At 38.4% G+C, this 16796-nt stretch overlaps 1 protein-coding gene across 3 annotated transcripts in view; it reads left to right on the top strand.

The window, feature by feature from the left end:
* Positions 1–16796, top strand: part of GOLGA4 (golgin A4) — a 319091-nt gene that overhangs the window by 199260 nt on the left and 103035 nt on the right. For all 3 annotated transcript variants that reach the window (XM_053714445.1, XM_053714446.1, XM_053714444.1), the window contains 3 exons: positions 4381–4502; positions 12623–12753; positions 15106–15237. In XM_053714445.1, coding sequence (XP_053570420.1) covers positions 4381–4502; positions 12623–12753; positions 15106–15237 — 385 coding nt within the window. The remainder of the gene's footprint in view (positions 1–4380; positions 4503–12622; positions 12754–15105; positions 15238–16796) is intronic.

Here is a 16796-nt window from a genome sequence, read left to right as displayed (position 1 = left end):
GCTAGAGTGAAAGTAAAACCCACTCCAAACGAGGTACACTAAAAACAATTTATTTAAAATGTTTAAAATCAGCAACGCGTTTCTCGACCATGCAGGGTCGTTTCATCAGGCTTTAATACACAGTATGGTATTCCCGCTGCTTATGTACCTCTTCTAACCAATCACAACATCTAAAACCTCACACACCTTTAAGGGGGGCGGATATGTTATTCTCAGTGAGCACGTCTATTTCAGACCACATTGGAAATCATACTATTATTCTTAACTTTGCGTTATATCATAGCAATGCTAATATAAGTCCTCTACATATTTGGATTTTATTTTGATCTTATGTTATTATAATTTGTAATTTCCTTTTTTGTTTTTTGATATCTTATATTCAGTTCATTATGCTATCTTGCGTAACAAATTCTCTTTGATTATTTCGTTAATTATTATTATTCTATTTCCTCTAAAATGAACTATATACTATTAAATGGGCTCTATATATGGTACATCTACAGTATATTCCAATGTAATCTCAATAGAAATTCATTATTATTATTTTGTTTTTTGCAGAGCTCTGTATATGTGCGCCTGCCTTGATCCGTAGTTGGCTCCGCCCCCTCCCCCCCATATTTTTAAATAATTTTTATTCCTTTTTTCTTACCTCACTTTCGGGTAGATTTAGAGTTTGGTGTTAGCCGTCAAAAGCAGCGTTAAGGGGTCCTAACGCTGCTTTACCGCCCGCTGGTATTTAGAGTCAGGCAGGAAAGGGTCTACCGCTCACTTCTTTACCGCGACTCCAGGCTACCGCAGATCCCCTTACGTCAATTGCGTATCTTTTCTATGGCATTTGCCTAATGCTGGTATTTGGAGTCTTGGAAGAAGTCAGCGGTAGAGCCTCTACCGACAAGACTCTTACCGCCAAAAAAAGTCAGTAGTTAAGAGCTTTATGGGCTAACGCCGGAATATAAAGCTCAAAACTACTGTGCTATAAAGTGCACTAGCACCCATAAACTACCTATGTACCCCTAAACCGAGCCCCCCCCCCCACATCGCCAACCCTATAATAAATTTTTTTAACCCCTAATCTGCCGACTGTACACCGCTAACCCCTACATTATCCCTATGAACCCCTAATCTGCTGCCCCTAACATCACCGACACCTACATTATAGTTATTAACCCCTAATTTGCCCCCCCCCAACGTCGACGCTACCTAACTACACTTATTAACCCCTAATCTGCCGACCGGACCTCGCCGCCACTATAATAAATGTATTAACCCCTAAACCGCCGCACTCCCGCCTCGCAAACACTATAATAAATTGTATTAACCCCTAATCTGCCCTCCATAACATCGCCGCCACCTACCTTCAATTATTAACCTTTAATCTCCCGACCCCAACTTCGCCGCTACTATAATAAAGTTATTAACCCCTAAACCTAACACCCCCCTAACATAAATATAATTTAAATTAAACAAAATAATATTCCTATAATTAAATAAATTATTCCTATTTAAAACTAAATACTTACCTAAAAAATAAACCATAATATAGCTACAATATAACTAATAGTTACATTGTAGCTATTTTAGGATTTATATTTATTTTACAGACAACTTTGTATTTATTTTAACTAGGTACAATAGCTATTAAATAGTTAATAACTATTTAATAGCTACCTAGTTAAAATAAAGACAAAATTACCTGTAAAATAAATCCTAAGCTAAATTACAAATACACCTAACACTACACTATCATTAAATTAATTAAATTAACTACAATTAGCTAAACTAAAATACAATAAATAAACTATTCTATAATACAAAAAAACAAATACTAAATTACAAAAAATAAAAAAAAATTACAAGACGTTTAAACTAATTACACCTAATCTAAGCCCCCTAATAAAATAAAAAATCCCCCCAAAATAAAAAAATGCCCTACCCTATTCTAAATTACAAAAGTAATCAGCTCTTTTACCAGCCCTTCAATTCCGATTGGCTGATAGGATTCTATCAGCCAATCGGAATTAAGGTAGGAAAAATCTGATTGGCTGATCCAATCAGCCAATCAGATTGAAGTTCAATCCGATTGGCTGACCCAATCAGCCAATCGTATTGAGCTCGCATTCTATTGGTTGTTCCAATCAGCCAATAGAATGCGAGCTCAATACGATTGGCTGATTGGGTCAGCCAATCTGATTGGCTGATTGAAACAGCCAATCAGATTTTTCCTACCTTAATTCCGATTGGCTGATAGAATCCTATCAGCCAATCGGAATTGAAGGGACGCCATCTTCCCTTAAAGGAACCTTCATTCGTTGGGAAGTCGTCGGTTGAAGAGGATGGCTGCGCGTCGGCTCCTTTGAAGATGGCTCCGCTCCGGATGGATGAAGATTGAAGACGCCGCCTGGATGAAGACTTCTACCGGATCAAGGACCTCCTCTGCGCACCTTGGATGAAGAATTCAGCTCGGCTGGGTGAAGACGACTCAAGGTAGGATGATCTTCAGGGGGTTAGCAATATGTTTTTTTAAGGGGGGTTTGGGTGGGTTAGAGTAGGGGTATGTGGGTGGTGGGTTGTAATGTTGGGGGGGTATTGTATTTTTATTTTCAGGTAAAAGAGCTGATTACTTTGGGGCAATGCCCCGCAAAAAGCCCTTTTAAGGGCTGGTAAAAGAGCTGATTACTTTTGTAATTTAGAATAGGGTAGGGCATTTTTTTATTTTGGGGGGATTTTTTATTTTATTAGGGGGCTTAGATTAGGTTTAATTAGTTTAAACTTCTTGTAATTTTTTTTATTTTTGGTAATTTAGTGTTTGTTTGTTTTTGTATTATAGATTAGTTTATTTAATTGTATTTTAGTTTAGCTAATTGTAGTTAATTTATTTAATTAATTTAATGATAGTGTAGTGTTAGGTGTATTTGTAACTTAGGTTAGGATTTATTTTACAGGTAATTTTGTACTTATTTTAACTAGGTAGCTATTAAATAGTTATTAACTATTTAATAGCTATTGTACCTAGTTAAAATAAATACAAAGTTGCCTGTAAAATAAATATAAATCCTAAAATAGCTACAATGTAACTATTAGTTATATTGTAGCTATATTATGGTTTATTTTATAGGTAAGTATTTAGTTTTAAATAGGAATAATTTATTTAATTATAGGAATATTATTTTGTTTAATTAAAATTATATTTAATTTAGGGGGGTGTTAGGGTTAGAGTTAGGTTTAGGGGTGAATAATTTTAGTATAGTAACGGCGACGTTGCGGGCGGGAGATTAGGGGTTAATAATTGTAGGTAGGTGGCGGCGATGTTAGGGAGGGCAGATTAGGGGTTAATAAAATTTATTATAGTGTTTGCGAGGCGGGAGTGCGACGGTTTAGGGGTTAATACATTTATTATAGTGGCGGCGAGGTCCGGTCGGCAGATTAGGGGTTAATAAGTGTAGGTAAAGTAGCAGCGACGTTGGGGAGGGCAGATTAGGGGTAATAAATATAATATAGGTGTCGGCGATGTTAGGGGCAGCAGATTAGGGGTTCATAGTGATAATGTAGGTTGCGGCGGTGTCCGGAGCGGCAGATTAGGGGTTAATAATAAAATGTAGGTGTCAGAGATAGCGGGGGCGGCAGATTAGGGGTTAATAAGTCTAAGGTTAGGGGTGTTTAGACCCGGGGTACATGTTAGGGTGTTAGGTGCAGACTTAGAGAGTGTTTCCCCATAGGAAACAATGGGGCTGCGCTAGGAGCTGAACGCTGCTTTTTAGCAGGTGTTAGGTTTTTTTCCAGCCAGCTCAGCCCCATTGTATCCTATGGGGATATCGTGCACGAGCACATTTTTCCAGCTTACCGCTACCGTAAGCAACGCTGGTATTGAGAGTTGAAGGGAAGGTAAATTCTGCTCAACGCTCCTTTTTCTGAGCCTAATGCACCAACTCTAAATACCAGCGTTGTCTTAAGGGTGCGCTGAAAAAAAAAGCAGCGTTAGCTACGCAGGTCTTTACCGACAAAACTCTAAATCTAGGCGTTTGCTTGGCTATACATTAGACTGATGTATGTGTGAGATGGAAGGGTTTTATGGAGCTTTTGGGGTTTGGGAATCTTCCCAGGAGTAATGGATCATGGACTCTCATCACCATGAAAGAAATTAATTAATCAGGTAATCATAAATTATGTTTTTCTGGATTTCATGTCCCTTTAAGTTCAGTTTTTGTAATACTGTTATTGGTGATATCTGTTTTCTTGGAGCAAGTTTTTGTTAGTGTGGAGGTATCAGACTATTTTTTTTATTTTTTTTTTTAAAGAAGTATTTGTCTAATATTTTAGCAGTCAGCCAAGGCCAGATTGTATATAATGTTATGTTACTCATACTAAGTTTTTTCTATCCAGACATGAACAGGAAGACATGGAATTAAAGCACAACTCCACTTTGAAACAACTAATGAGGGAATTCAACACACAGTTGGCACAAAAGGAGCGGGAGATTGAAACAGCTGTTCAGGAGACGATCAGTAAGTAAGATGCCTCTCATGAGATATCATTGAAAAATCATCTACAAATAAACAGTATATTAAAATATATACTTTTCTTCAATTTTGTTAAAGTCTATGGGCTTTCATTACTAAGCAGTGGAGGCTGCTTTGGAGCCCTTGTGGTTGAGCCTTTTTGAATCATGTGAAAGTAGGGGGTTAGCTGCACAAGGAATTCCTTGTACAATGAATACTGTGGGTAGTGGCTGAACAGTGTTCACTGGCTGCTTGCTGCAAAAGACAAGTGTACAGATTCCCTAGTTGGGAACCTTATTCATCTGTCAGATAGCAAATGGGGCACTATGTCTTTGCCTAATTTATCTGTCAGATAAGCATTGTGTATATACTGTAGAACGGCATGGATTTCCTACTGTAGGAAGGTCATGGATATAAGCTTTAATCACACTGAAATTACAGAGAGTTGTGTTTGTTGTGCTGTTGAATTACATTTCATTTGTTGGTGGTCTTTTGTTATTTGTCAATATCTCTTGTCCCTTCTTCATCAAAATGTATACAATCTGTTTGTATTCTGCATACATTAAAGGCTCATTAAAGTTATTTTTTTATGTATGCATCAGAAGTAATTGACAGCATTTCAAAAGATCTGCATGCAAAAACAAAATGTATGCTTACCTGATAAATGTATTTCTTTACGGGCATGGAGAGTCCACGAAACATTCTAATTACTAGTGGGATATTCCCTCCTGGCCAGTAGGAGGAGGCAAAGAGCACCCCAGCAGAGCTGTTAAGTATCAATTCCCTTACCCATAACCCCCAGTCAATCGGCCGAAGGGAGACGTAAAAAGAAGATAACACAAGGGTATAGAGGTGCCTGAGGACTATACAAAAAAACCGCTGTCTTAAATAGAATAAGGGCGGGTCGTGGACTCTCCATGCCCGGAAATAAATAAATTTATCAGGTAAGCATACTTTTTTTTTCTTTCCTATGGCATGGAGAGTCCACAAAACATTCTAATTACTAGTGGGAACCAATACCCAAGCTAGAGGACACAGAACAAATTGGGAGGGAGAACAAAACAGGCAGACCCAAACTAAAGGCACCACCGCTTGAAGAACTTTTCTCCTAAAAGAAGCCTCCGCTGAGGCAAAAGTATCAAATTTGTAGAATTTGAAAAAAGTATGTATGGATGACCAAGTGGCCGCCTTACAGATTTGCTCCACAGAAGCTTCATTTTTGAAAGCCCATGAAGAAGATACAGCTTAGTGGAATGAGCCGTAATTCTCTCAGGAGGCTGCTGTCCTGAACAAAAGACTGAACATCTGACAGAACTGACAGACGTTTATGCAGAAGAATAGACAGTGCAGAAATCTGACCCTTCAAAGTACTGACTGACAAACCCTTCTCCAGGCCCTCCTGAAGAAAAGCCAAAATTCGAGGAACCCTTATTTTGTTCCAATAAAGGTATTTACACCATACCCTATGGTAAATTCTGCGAGTAACCGGTTTACGAGACTGAAGCATAGTATCTATGACTTTCTCAGAGAAGCCAAACATAGACGCTCAATTTCCAAGCAGTCAGCTTCAGAGAAACCAGATTTGGATTAAGAAAAGGACCCTGAAATAGAAGGTCCTTCCTGAAAGGTAACCTCCACGGCGGAAGAGATGACGTCGTCACCAGATCCTGTAAGGCCATGCAGGAGCTATTAGAATCACATAAGCTCTCTCCTGTTTGATGCGAGTAATTATTTGTGGAAGCAACGCAAACGGAAGAAACAGGTATGCTAGATTAAAGCTCCAAGGAACCGCAAGAGCATCTACTAGAACGGCTTGAGGATCTCTTGACCTTGAACCGTACTTTGGAAGTTTGGCGTTTTGACGAGACGCCATCAGATCGAACTCCGGAACCCACCACCTGAGAGTTATCATTGTGAAAACCTCTGGGTGGAGAGCCCACTCTCCGAGATAAAAAGTCTGCCTGCTCAGAAAATCCACCTCCCAGTTGTTCACCCCTGGTATGTGGTTGGCAGAGAGATGGCAACCGTGATACTCCGCCCAGTGGAGAATGCAAGTCACCACTTTCATTGCCAAGGAACTCTGAGTTCCTCCCTGGTGATTGATGTAGGCCACCGAGGTGATGTTGTCTGACTGAAATTGGACAAAGCTAGTTGAGGCCAAGTTATTAAAGCATAAAAAAATTGCTCTCAACTCCAAGATGTTTATTGGAAGAGACGACTCCTCTGGAGTCCACAGACCCTGTGCTTTTAAGAAACCCCAAACTGCTCCCTAGCCGAACAGGCTGGCGTCCGTGGTCACAATCACCCAGGAAGGCCTCAGAAAACATGTGCCCCGAGACAGATGGTACTGTGAAATCCACCACGAGAGAGAGACCCAAATGTGTCTTCTTCAAGAGATCTGAGTGGTCCCTGTTCCATTGACTGAGCATGCATAGTTGCAGAAGTCTCAGATGGAACAGAGCAAAAGGATTGATGTCCATGGAGGCAACCATCAGTCCAATCACCTCCATGCATTGAGCCACAGATGGACGAGTAGCAGAATGGAGAGACAGGCAAGAAACATGAAGTTTGGATTTTCTCACGTCCATCAGAAATATCTTCATGGACAGGGAATCTATGATTGTTCCCAAGAAACACATCTTTCTGAAACAAGGGAACTCTTCACAGGTTCACTTTCCACTCGTGGGAACGTAGAATAGACGACAACATCTTGGTATGAGATTTTGCTAGATGAAAAGATGGCGCTTGAACTAGGATATCGTCTAGATAAGGCACCACAGCAATACCCTGGGACCTCACCACTGCCAGAAGAGCACCCAGAACCTTTGTAAAAATTCTGGGAGCTGTAGCAAGGCCAAAAGGAAGGACCACAAACTGGAAATGTTTGTCCTGGAAGGCAAACCTTAGATACTGGAAATGATCCCTGTGAATAGGAATATGAAGATATGCGTCATTCAGATCTATGATGGTCATAAACTGACCATTTTGGACCAAAGGAAGAATAGAACGGATTGTGTCCATCTTGAAGGATGGAACCTTGAGGAATTGGTTGAGACACTTTTAACTACAAATAGATTTGAATAGAATATTAGACCCTGTTCCTCTAAAGGAACTGGAACAATCACTTCCAGGGTTGATAGGTCCTTTACACAGTTTAAGAAGGCCTCTCTCTTTATCTGGTTTTCAGATGTCCCCCCAGGGGCAGACTCCACCTGTCAAGGTTAAGATTTGAATCCTATTCTTTAACCGTGGGATACTATATCTATGGCCCAAGGATCTGGAACATCACATATCCAAGCCTGCCAAAAGAAAGCCTCCCCCCCCTTCATGTTGATTTAGAATCAACGGAAGGCTTCTTGGCTTGCTTCCCCCTAATTCCATGGCTGACTGGACTTCCAAGAAGACTTGGATTGATCTGACTTGGAAGAGGAATAAGAAGACTTCTGTCCCTTAAAGTTACGAAAGGAATGAAAATTAGAATTCTGGCGACCCTTAGGTCTATTCTTTTTATCCTGAGGTTGGAAAGAACCCTTTCCACCTATAATGTCAGAAATTATTTCTGCCAGACCTGGCCCAAACAAGGTTTTACCCTTATAAGGCAGAGATAAAAGCTTGGACTTGGATGTAACATCTGCATACCAAGATTTTAACCACAGAGCTCTGCAAGCTAAAACTGTAAAACCAGAAATCTTAGCACCCAGCCTTGCATGTAGGCATCACAAATAAAGGTATTGGCTAGCTTTAGAGCATTGATCCTGTCTTGGATCTCCTCTATAGTAGTCTCTTCTAGTATAAGATTAGATAAGTCATTGCACCAATAAGATGCTGCCTCCGCAACAGTAGCAATACTAGCAACAGGTTGCCACTGTAATCCCTGATGAATGTACATCTTCTTCAAAAAAGCCTTAAGCTTCTTATTCATGGGATCCTTGAAAGAACAACTATTTTCAATAGTAGTTCTCTTAGCCACAGTAGAGATAGCAACGTACACCACGAATCACGAATAACATTAGCAACAGGAAACATCTTTTTAAAAACAGGGGACGGGTTAAAAGGAATCCCTGGTTTATCCCATTCCTGAGTTATATCTGCCATACGGTCTGGAACTGAAAATATTTCCACAGATGAGGGTACATCATCTACCCTATTAAGCTTACTAGACCTCTTTGGATTCTCCGCAACAGATGTGTCGGATTCTTCCAAAGTACCAAGAACCTCCTTCAAAAGAACTCAAAGATGTTCTAACTTAAATCTGAAATGAATCTCCTCTGAATCTGCAGAATTGGTCACTACAGTATCAGAATCTGACAATTCCCCCTCAGAAGCCACTGAAGAATCATCCTCATCAGATAATTGAGACAAACTGACTAACGCAGCCTTAGCGGAGTCAGTCTTACTAACATCATTATTGTTTAGATTTCCACTTACGCTTACCAGAAACCTTTGAAAAAGCTGCATAAACAGCAGAAGTAATCTGCACAGCAAAATCCCCAGGAATAAAATACCCGCAGGAGGTTGAGAGGAACCGCAGGGCACTGCATGTGAAGCTTGGGAAGCTTGAGGGGAAAGCTGAGGCGTAGCTAGGATAACATTATCCTGAGAGACAGGAGGCTCAGGGAGAGACATCTTATCTATAAACATTAAAGTTTTATTCAGACAGAGCAAAACTGTACAGGAAGAATTATCTTAGCCTCCAAACACAATAAGCATTTTTCAAATGAATCAACTTCAGCATTAGTGTCCATAATTGGGTATCAGTCCCTAGCAATTAACAACATTTTTAAATGCCAAATTAGGTTAATTTATATGAAGCAATAAAACATAAATAAGCACCTAAAACCCTCAGCTCTACTGAGGTTTTACCTCTCCAGAAGTTGCTATCCCAGTAGCACAGAAAACCGGACACACCTGGTAGCAAAATACACCTCCTTGTTACCGGAACAGCCCAAATCCACATGCAACTGCAGACAGAGGAAACTGCAACCTGCACACTCGCCACGGCAAACTCCGATCTGAACAGAGAAGCCGGAAACCGGGAGGTTGTTTTAAATTGCGCAAAAAAAAAACGGCGCGAAAACCGACAGCAGCACAGCAAAAGAGATTGGGCCAAATAAGCTGAGCTGAAAAGCGCTTGCAAGAAGTAGAACAAATACCTGTCAAACACTTCATACACTCTCCATCTCTGAGCCCCAATAAAATATGATGCCTTTTTTCACATATAAGCAGTGCCCCTTAAACAGATTTAAATGCTCTCCACAAGGATTTAACCCCTATAGTGCCGGTAGCTTCAAATTTAGAAGGGAAAGCACTTACCTGTGGATCCTGCTCTGTTTTCTGGGGTGTGGCAGCTTCTCCATTTCTACCAGGGACCTATAGAAAAGAAAGAACAGAGTAACCAACCCTGGCTTTTTTTAATAGGGGTAGCAATAATGTTAGAGGTTTAAGCAAAGGCCACCTCGCCATCTTCTAACTGCTAATAGCCACCATTACTCTTACTTAAGAGATTGACATGGACACAGCTAGACCCCAATCATTGCTTGCAGGGAAAAGTACCCATTAAAGGATTAAAAGATATCTACAGACACCATCTTCACCATCCTCCCGTGATCAAGGCAAAGAGAATGACTGGGGGTTATGGGTAAGGGAAGTGGTACTTAACAGCTCTGCTGGGGTGCTCTTTGCCTTCTCCTGCTGGCCAGGAGTGAATATCCCACTAGTAATTAGAATGTTTCATGGACTCTCCATGCCATAGGAAAGAAATAATGTTTTTAAAAAACATTTATAAATGTTGTTTTGTAAGTTTGCGTTGTTTTGCATAACTGGTGCACGCCCATTAAAAAGCCTCTTCAGTGTTGGTTATCTTACTATCTTTGCTGTGACCAATTAGGAAAAGATATAGAGAAGCTCTTGCATATTTCATCCAATAACAGGGCAGCATGAAGGAATGTCAGGGTTCTGCACTGAATGCAATGCACTCCAAGCCTCTTTGGGGGAAATAGAAAAATTACAGGAAAAACAGACAAAATGAATGTGTATTGCAAAGATTTTTAAGGATGCATAATTAAATGTTTTATGAGGAATGATATTTTGAGTTTGCTGTCGGTTTAAATTCTGTCTAGAACAGCATATTTCCACAATAATATTCTTTGTCAGTCCTTAAATACATTACTGGCATGAAAAAGCTAATATTGTATGCCTGTTTTATGCAAGTCTATTTTTCTTACTATGCTTATAAAATGTATTTATTGTTTAAAGGGACAGTAAAGTCATAATTAGACATTCATGGTGCAGACAGAGCATACAAATTTAAACAAGTTTCCAATTTACTTCTATTATTTAATTAGCTTCCTTCTCTTGATATCCTTTGTTGAAGGGTTTATCTAGGTAAGCTCATGAGCAGCAAAGCACCTTGGTTCTAACTGCTGATTGGTGGCTGCATATATATATATATATATATATATATATATATATATACCGATTGTCATTGGCTCACCCATGTGTTCAGTTACAAAACCAGTAACCAGTAAGAGAATGAAGCAAATTGTATAATAGAAGTAAACTGGAAAGTTGTTTAAAATTGTATATTCTACCTAAATCATGAAAGAAAATGTTTGAGTTTCATGTCCCTTTAATGTCTCTTTAACAGTAATATTTTATATTATTTCAGAAGCTTTTGTTTAAAACATATGACATTTTAAATACATTTTCAATTTACATCTCTTATCAAATGTACTTGCTCTTATGGGGTCCATTATTAAAAAAAACATAGGCTCAGCGAGACCGTACTGGGACCTAGTTTGGGATTGGTAGCTACACACATATGCCTCTTGTCATTGGTTCACCAGATGTGCTCATCTAGCAGCTCCCAGTAATGCATTGCTGACGTTAACTTGGTTTAACCCTTTGCAAGGGTTAAGCACATAGTTATTGGCGAGCAATAGTAAAATGCTATAACACATTAGCGCATGTTGTTTTTGAACTTTTATGTTACTTTAATATTGTAACTTTTTCATATTATTTTTTTTATTATTTATTTATTTTACTTTCACAGGTTTAATTGTTGTTTTATTTGTAATTGTGTAAACAATTCCACAAGAAGTGTAACATGCATTCATTTTGAACATGTTTATCTGGCAGTGTACCTGGCATCTCTAAAGGAAAATTCATCATGCTTTCCTGATATATTTAAATATCAGTGCTCATCAAACTGTTGTAAAATCAGAAACATTGTCAGAATTTGATTTGCTGAACTCAGTTTATTATTAGTAAACAAAAATTTTGCTGAGTGCAAGATACTTTCAAAGGGTTCACAAAACCAACCCCACCAGAAACAATCATTTATTTCTAAATATATATATATATACCTTTTAATCAGTTCTAAAAAAAAAAGTTAATGCAAAGGTTTATATAATCAAACAAAACGTAACCTTGCTAGTCCTCCTCCCAACGTATCCACTGGTGTTTCTTCTGCCTCTTTAAAATGTCCCTAAAGCTGCAGCACTAACTCCTATAGAGAGAATAGGGGCGCCGCACACTCAAACTGCCCTCTCTCAGCCTCTGCTCAATGTCAGTCCTTAGCTCAGCTGTCCTTTTTATAATTGTTTCCATAAGTTCTTTAATATACAATGGCCTCTTTCAGTCTCCAACAACTAGCACACTGCAGACATATCAAGGCTAACCTTGCTACATATATTTCCCTAATTGGCTTTAGCAGATAACAAACTGCAAATTAAAGCACTTTATACTAATATTATGACCATGGCTAGACTTGTAGGCTGCAGACTCAGGCCCGGATTGGCTCCTCCAAATGAGGCAAGTGGTGGGCGGAGTTTATCTTTTGAAGAAAAAAAAGCAGAAAGCAGCAAAAATGATGATCATTTGTTTTAAAAACGTTTTCAATTCTGGATATGTTATTATATAGCAAGAGAACAGAAATATCTTGTAATTACAAAGTGTTTAGTGTTTCTTTAAAGATCTGTGCCGCACTCTCCATATTATTTTACTTTATATGTATGGATTGTATTTCACTATATAACTGACATTTTATGCAACAGTGTTGTAATGAACTAGCAAACTCGTGCTTCATTTTTATTTAATTGTTTCTTACCAACATTCACTAATTTCAGGTAAAGCTCAAGAGGTTGAGGCAGAGTTGATGCAAACACACCAAATAGCAGCAACACAGCTGCATAAAAAGATTGCAGAAAAAGAGGATGACCTAAAGAGAACTGTTAAAAAATATGAAGAAATTCTGGAGGTAAGTCAGTTTGTTTATTATTGCAATAGCTGGAGATGTCAGGCAGTCAGTTTGTTTATTATTGCAATAGCTGGAGATGTCAGTCAGTCAGTTTGTTTATTATTGCAATAGCTGGCGATGTCAGGCAGTCAGTTTGTTTATTATTGCAATAGCTGGAGATGTCAGTCAGTCAGTTTGTTTATTATTGCAATAGCTGGAGATGTCAGTCAGTTTGTTTAATATTGCAATAGCTGGAGATGTCAGTCAGTTTGTTTAATATTGCAATAGCTGGAGATGTCAGTCAGTTTGTTTAATATTGCAATAGCTGGAGATGTCAGTCAGTCAGTTTGTTTAATCTTGCAATAGCTGGAGATGTCAGTCAGTTTGTTTAATATTGCAATAGCTGGAGATGTCAGTCAGTCAGTTTGTTTAATCTTGCAATAGCTGGAGATGTCATTCAGTTTGTTTATTATTGCAATAGCTGGAGATGTCAGTCAGTCAGTTTGTTTAATATTGCAATAGCTGGAGATGTCAGTCAGTTTGTTTACTATTGCAATAGCTGGAGATGTCAGTCAGTTTGTTTATTATTGCAATAGCTGGAGATGTCAGTCAGTCAGTTTGTTTATTATTGCAAAAGCTGGAGATGTCAATCAGTTTAATATTGCAATAGCTGGAGATGTCAGTCAGTCAGTTTGTTTATTATTGCAATAGCTGGCGATGTCAGGCAGTCAGTTTGTTTAACCTTTTAAAGCCGTTATGCCGTTCCATTCCGTCATAATTAGACTGGGCTTTAAAGCCGTTATGACGGAATGGAACGTCATAACTAACGGCTGTCCTGAAGCCTTCTGTGCTTCAGGGATTTAATCGCGGTCTGGAGGGCGTTCCTAGGATTGTAGGGACGCCCCCCAGATGCGATCCAATAATTGAAATCTCGCGATCGTATGCACGATCGCGTAGTTTCAATTTGTCTACATCGGAACAGTTGTTCCGATGTAGGCACTTTAACCCTGTCACGAAAGGGTTAATATTGCAATAGCTGGAGATGTCAGTCAGTTTGTTTAATATTGCAATAGCTGGAGATGTCAGTCAGTTTGTTTAATATTGCAATAGCTGGAGATGTCAGTCAGTTTGTATATTATTGCAATAGCTGGAGATGTCAGTCAGTCAGTTTGTTTATTATTGCAATAGCTGGAGATGTCAGTCAGTCAGTTTGTTTAATATTGCAATAGCTGGAGATGTCAGTCAGTTTGTTTAATATTGCAATAGCTGGAGATGTCAGTCAGTTTGTTTATTACTGCAATAGCTGGAGATGTCAGTCAGTCAGTTTGTTTATTACTGCAATAGCTGGAGATGTCACTCAGTTTGTTTAATATTGCAATAGCTGGAGATGTCAGTCAGTTTGTTTAATATTGCAATAGCTGGAGATGTCAGTCAGTCAGTTTGTTTAATATTGCAATAGCTGGAGATGTCAGTCAGTTAGTTTGTTAAATATTGCAATAGTTGGAGATGTCAGTCAGTCAGTTAGTCAGTTTGTTTAATATTGCAATAGCTGGAGATGTCAGTCAGTTTGTTTAATATTCCAATAGCTGAAGATTCTGGAGGTAAGTCAGTTTGTGTAATCTTGCAATAGCTGGAGATTCTGGAAGTTATTCAGTTTGTATAATCTTGTAATAGCTGGAGATTCTGGTGGTAAGTCAGTTTGTGTAATCTTGCAATAGCTGGAGATTCTGGAGGTAAGTCAGTTTGTGTAATCTTGCAATAGCTGGAGATTCTGGAGGTCAGTTAATTGGTTTAAGATGACATTGTAGACTCATTTTTTTTTTTAAAGTTTACATTATGCAATAAACTAACATTGAAAAACAAACCTATTTAAGCTACTAGAGATACATTTAAGAGAATTATAACAGTTAACATCACGGATAATGGATATAAAATAACTATTGAGGAGCGCTAGTAACAGCAAAACAATCTTAATTGTATAGTTTAGAGCAGTGGTGGGCAACTATTGGCCTTCCAGATGTTATGGACTACATCTCCCATAATGCTCTTTCAGCCATAATGCAGGAATCGAATCATGGGAGATATAGTCCATAACATCTGGATGGCCAGTAATTGCCCACCCCTGGGTTAGAGGGAGATTCTATCCAACATCTTATTAAAAATTATCCCACCAATGTAACCATCAATTTTCATTATTTATCAAAGTACATTTTTATTTAGTTTATAACAAATTTCTAGGTATTCATCCCACAGTGTCTGTATTTCTGTATAGGTGTCTAGGTTACCTTGTTTCTGATATAACATTTACCCTTTAAAAAAGAAAATGAGTACTGTTTTGAGCTAAATAGTTTCCTTTTCTATCTAAACTTGCAGACTCGGGAAGAGGAAATGACTGCAAAAGTTACAGATTTGCAGGAACAAGTCAACAGACTGCAAGAAGAGCTGTCACAAAAGCAAGAGGAACTGTCACAAATGCAAGAGGAGAAACAAGTGGAAAACGGAGAGGTTAGAGGGTTATATAGTGTATTATAGCTCAGACCTGGCTTCCATTATTTCATATTAAACGTAAAAGATTTTTTTAAAAATAATTATCAATTGCTAAAATGTTTTCCTCAGAGGGCCATTATAGTCAAAAAATTAAATGCTCCTATCCGTTAGAGCATGTCATTTTCTGACTATCGACACACAGTAGCTGTTCTGCTCGGACCCCCGGTGTACTGCTGGCCCTGAGCTGAACCCGCAGCTGATCCAATCGGCAGCGCTAGTTGCACATCTACTGTAACCTTTGCGGGGTTAAATACAAAGTAGCTCAGGGTCGATAGACAGAAAATTACATGCACTAACGGATTAGAACATGTCATTTTTCAACAATAATGGCCCTTTAATTTGGCAAGGAAAAAAAACTGTGCCTCTTTTTCACTATATTTTTCACAATTATTGTGCTCAAAACGTAGATTATTGATTTACGGATAAAACTCTTAAAAGGACGTTCACCACTTGATTTTATGTAAAAATTGTACTTGTCCCATGCTCCTTAGAAAGGCCAAATGCTGCAAACCACATTGCTGGTTTAGGCAATTTGCAGCATTTTAAAAGCCTGTATTTTGCTTTTGGCATTTCTAGGGAGCATGCGGCAGGTTGCAAATTGTAATGGGTTCAAGTTAAATGTAAAAATGAGTTTTACACAAGTATATTTTGGACCACTACAGTGGCTTGGATTAAAAAAATGGGCTTCAGCAAATGAATATTAGTTACTGTGGTAAATAAAGATTATTTTCATGTGCAAGCTTAGATTTTCTTATGTTTAGCACATGCAGGTTGATCACCATGAAATTAAAGGGACACAAAACCCCATTTTTTTTCTTTCAAGATTCAGGTAGAGCATGCAATTTTAAGCAACTTTCTAATTTACTCCTAACATACATTTATTTCTTCTTTCTCTTGCTATCTTTATTTGATAAAGCAGGAATGTAAAGCTTACGAGACGACCCATTTTCGGTTCAGAACCATGGTTAATGCTTAAGGATTGGTGGAAACATTTAGCCCCCGATCAGCAGGTGCTATCCAGGGTGCTGAACCAAAAATGGGCTGGCTCCTATGCTTACATTTCTAATTTTTCAAATAAGAATACCAAGAGAACAAAGAAGAATGTATAATAGGAGTATATAATAGGAGAATTAGAAAGTTGCTTAAAATGGCATGCTCTATCTGAATCATGAAAGAAAAAAATTGGGTTTTGTGTCCCTTTAATTTTTTTTAAGTAAATTTGAAGTATGGGCTTCAGTGGTTGAAAACCAGCAAGTCATATTATAAACAGAGTAGTGCCCATCATATAAAATGAAGAAACATTTCTTCACTTCTCATAAGCAACAGCATTTGAGAAAGGCACAGGTAACCCTGAAAGGCTGCAACATCTATGATCTTTAAAAGAAAAGTTTCTGCAGCACCAAGTTATACTTAATGGAATTCATTGGAACAATATTTTATTGTATTAATTATTTCAGTTTAATCTTAAAGGGATATGAGACCTAAAAAAAACATGAAACTTCAGATAGAAAATACAA

The sequence above is a fragment of the Bombina bombina genome, chromosome 5 (assembly GCF_027579735.1).
Source record: "Bombina bombina isolate aBomBom1 chromosome 5, aBomBom1.pri, whole genome shotgun sequence".
NCBI lineage: Eukaryota > Metazoa > Chordata > Amphibia > Anura > Bombinatoridae > Bombina > Bombina bombina.
This window is presented reverse-complemented; position numbering and strand designations above follow the sequence as displayed.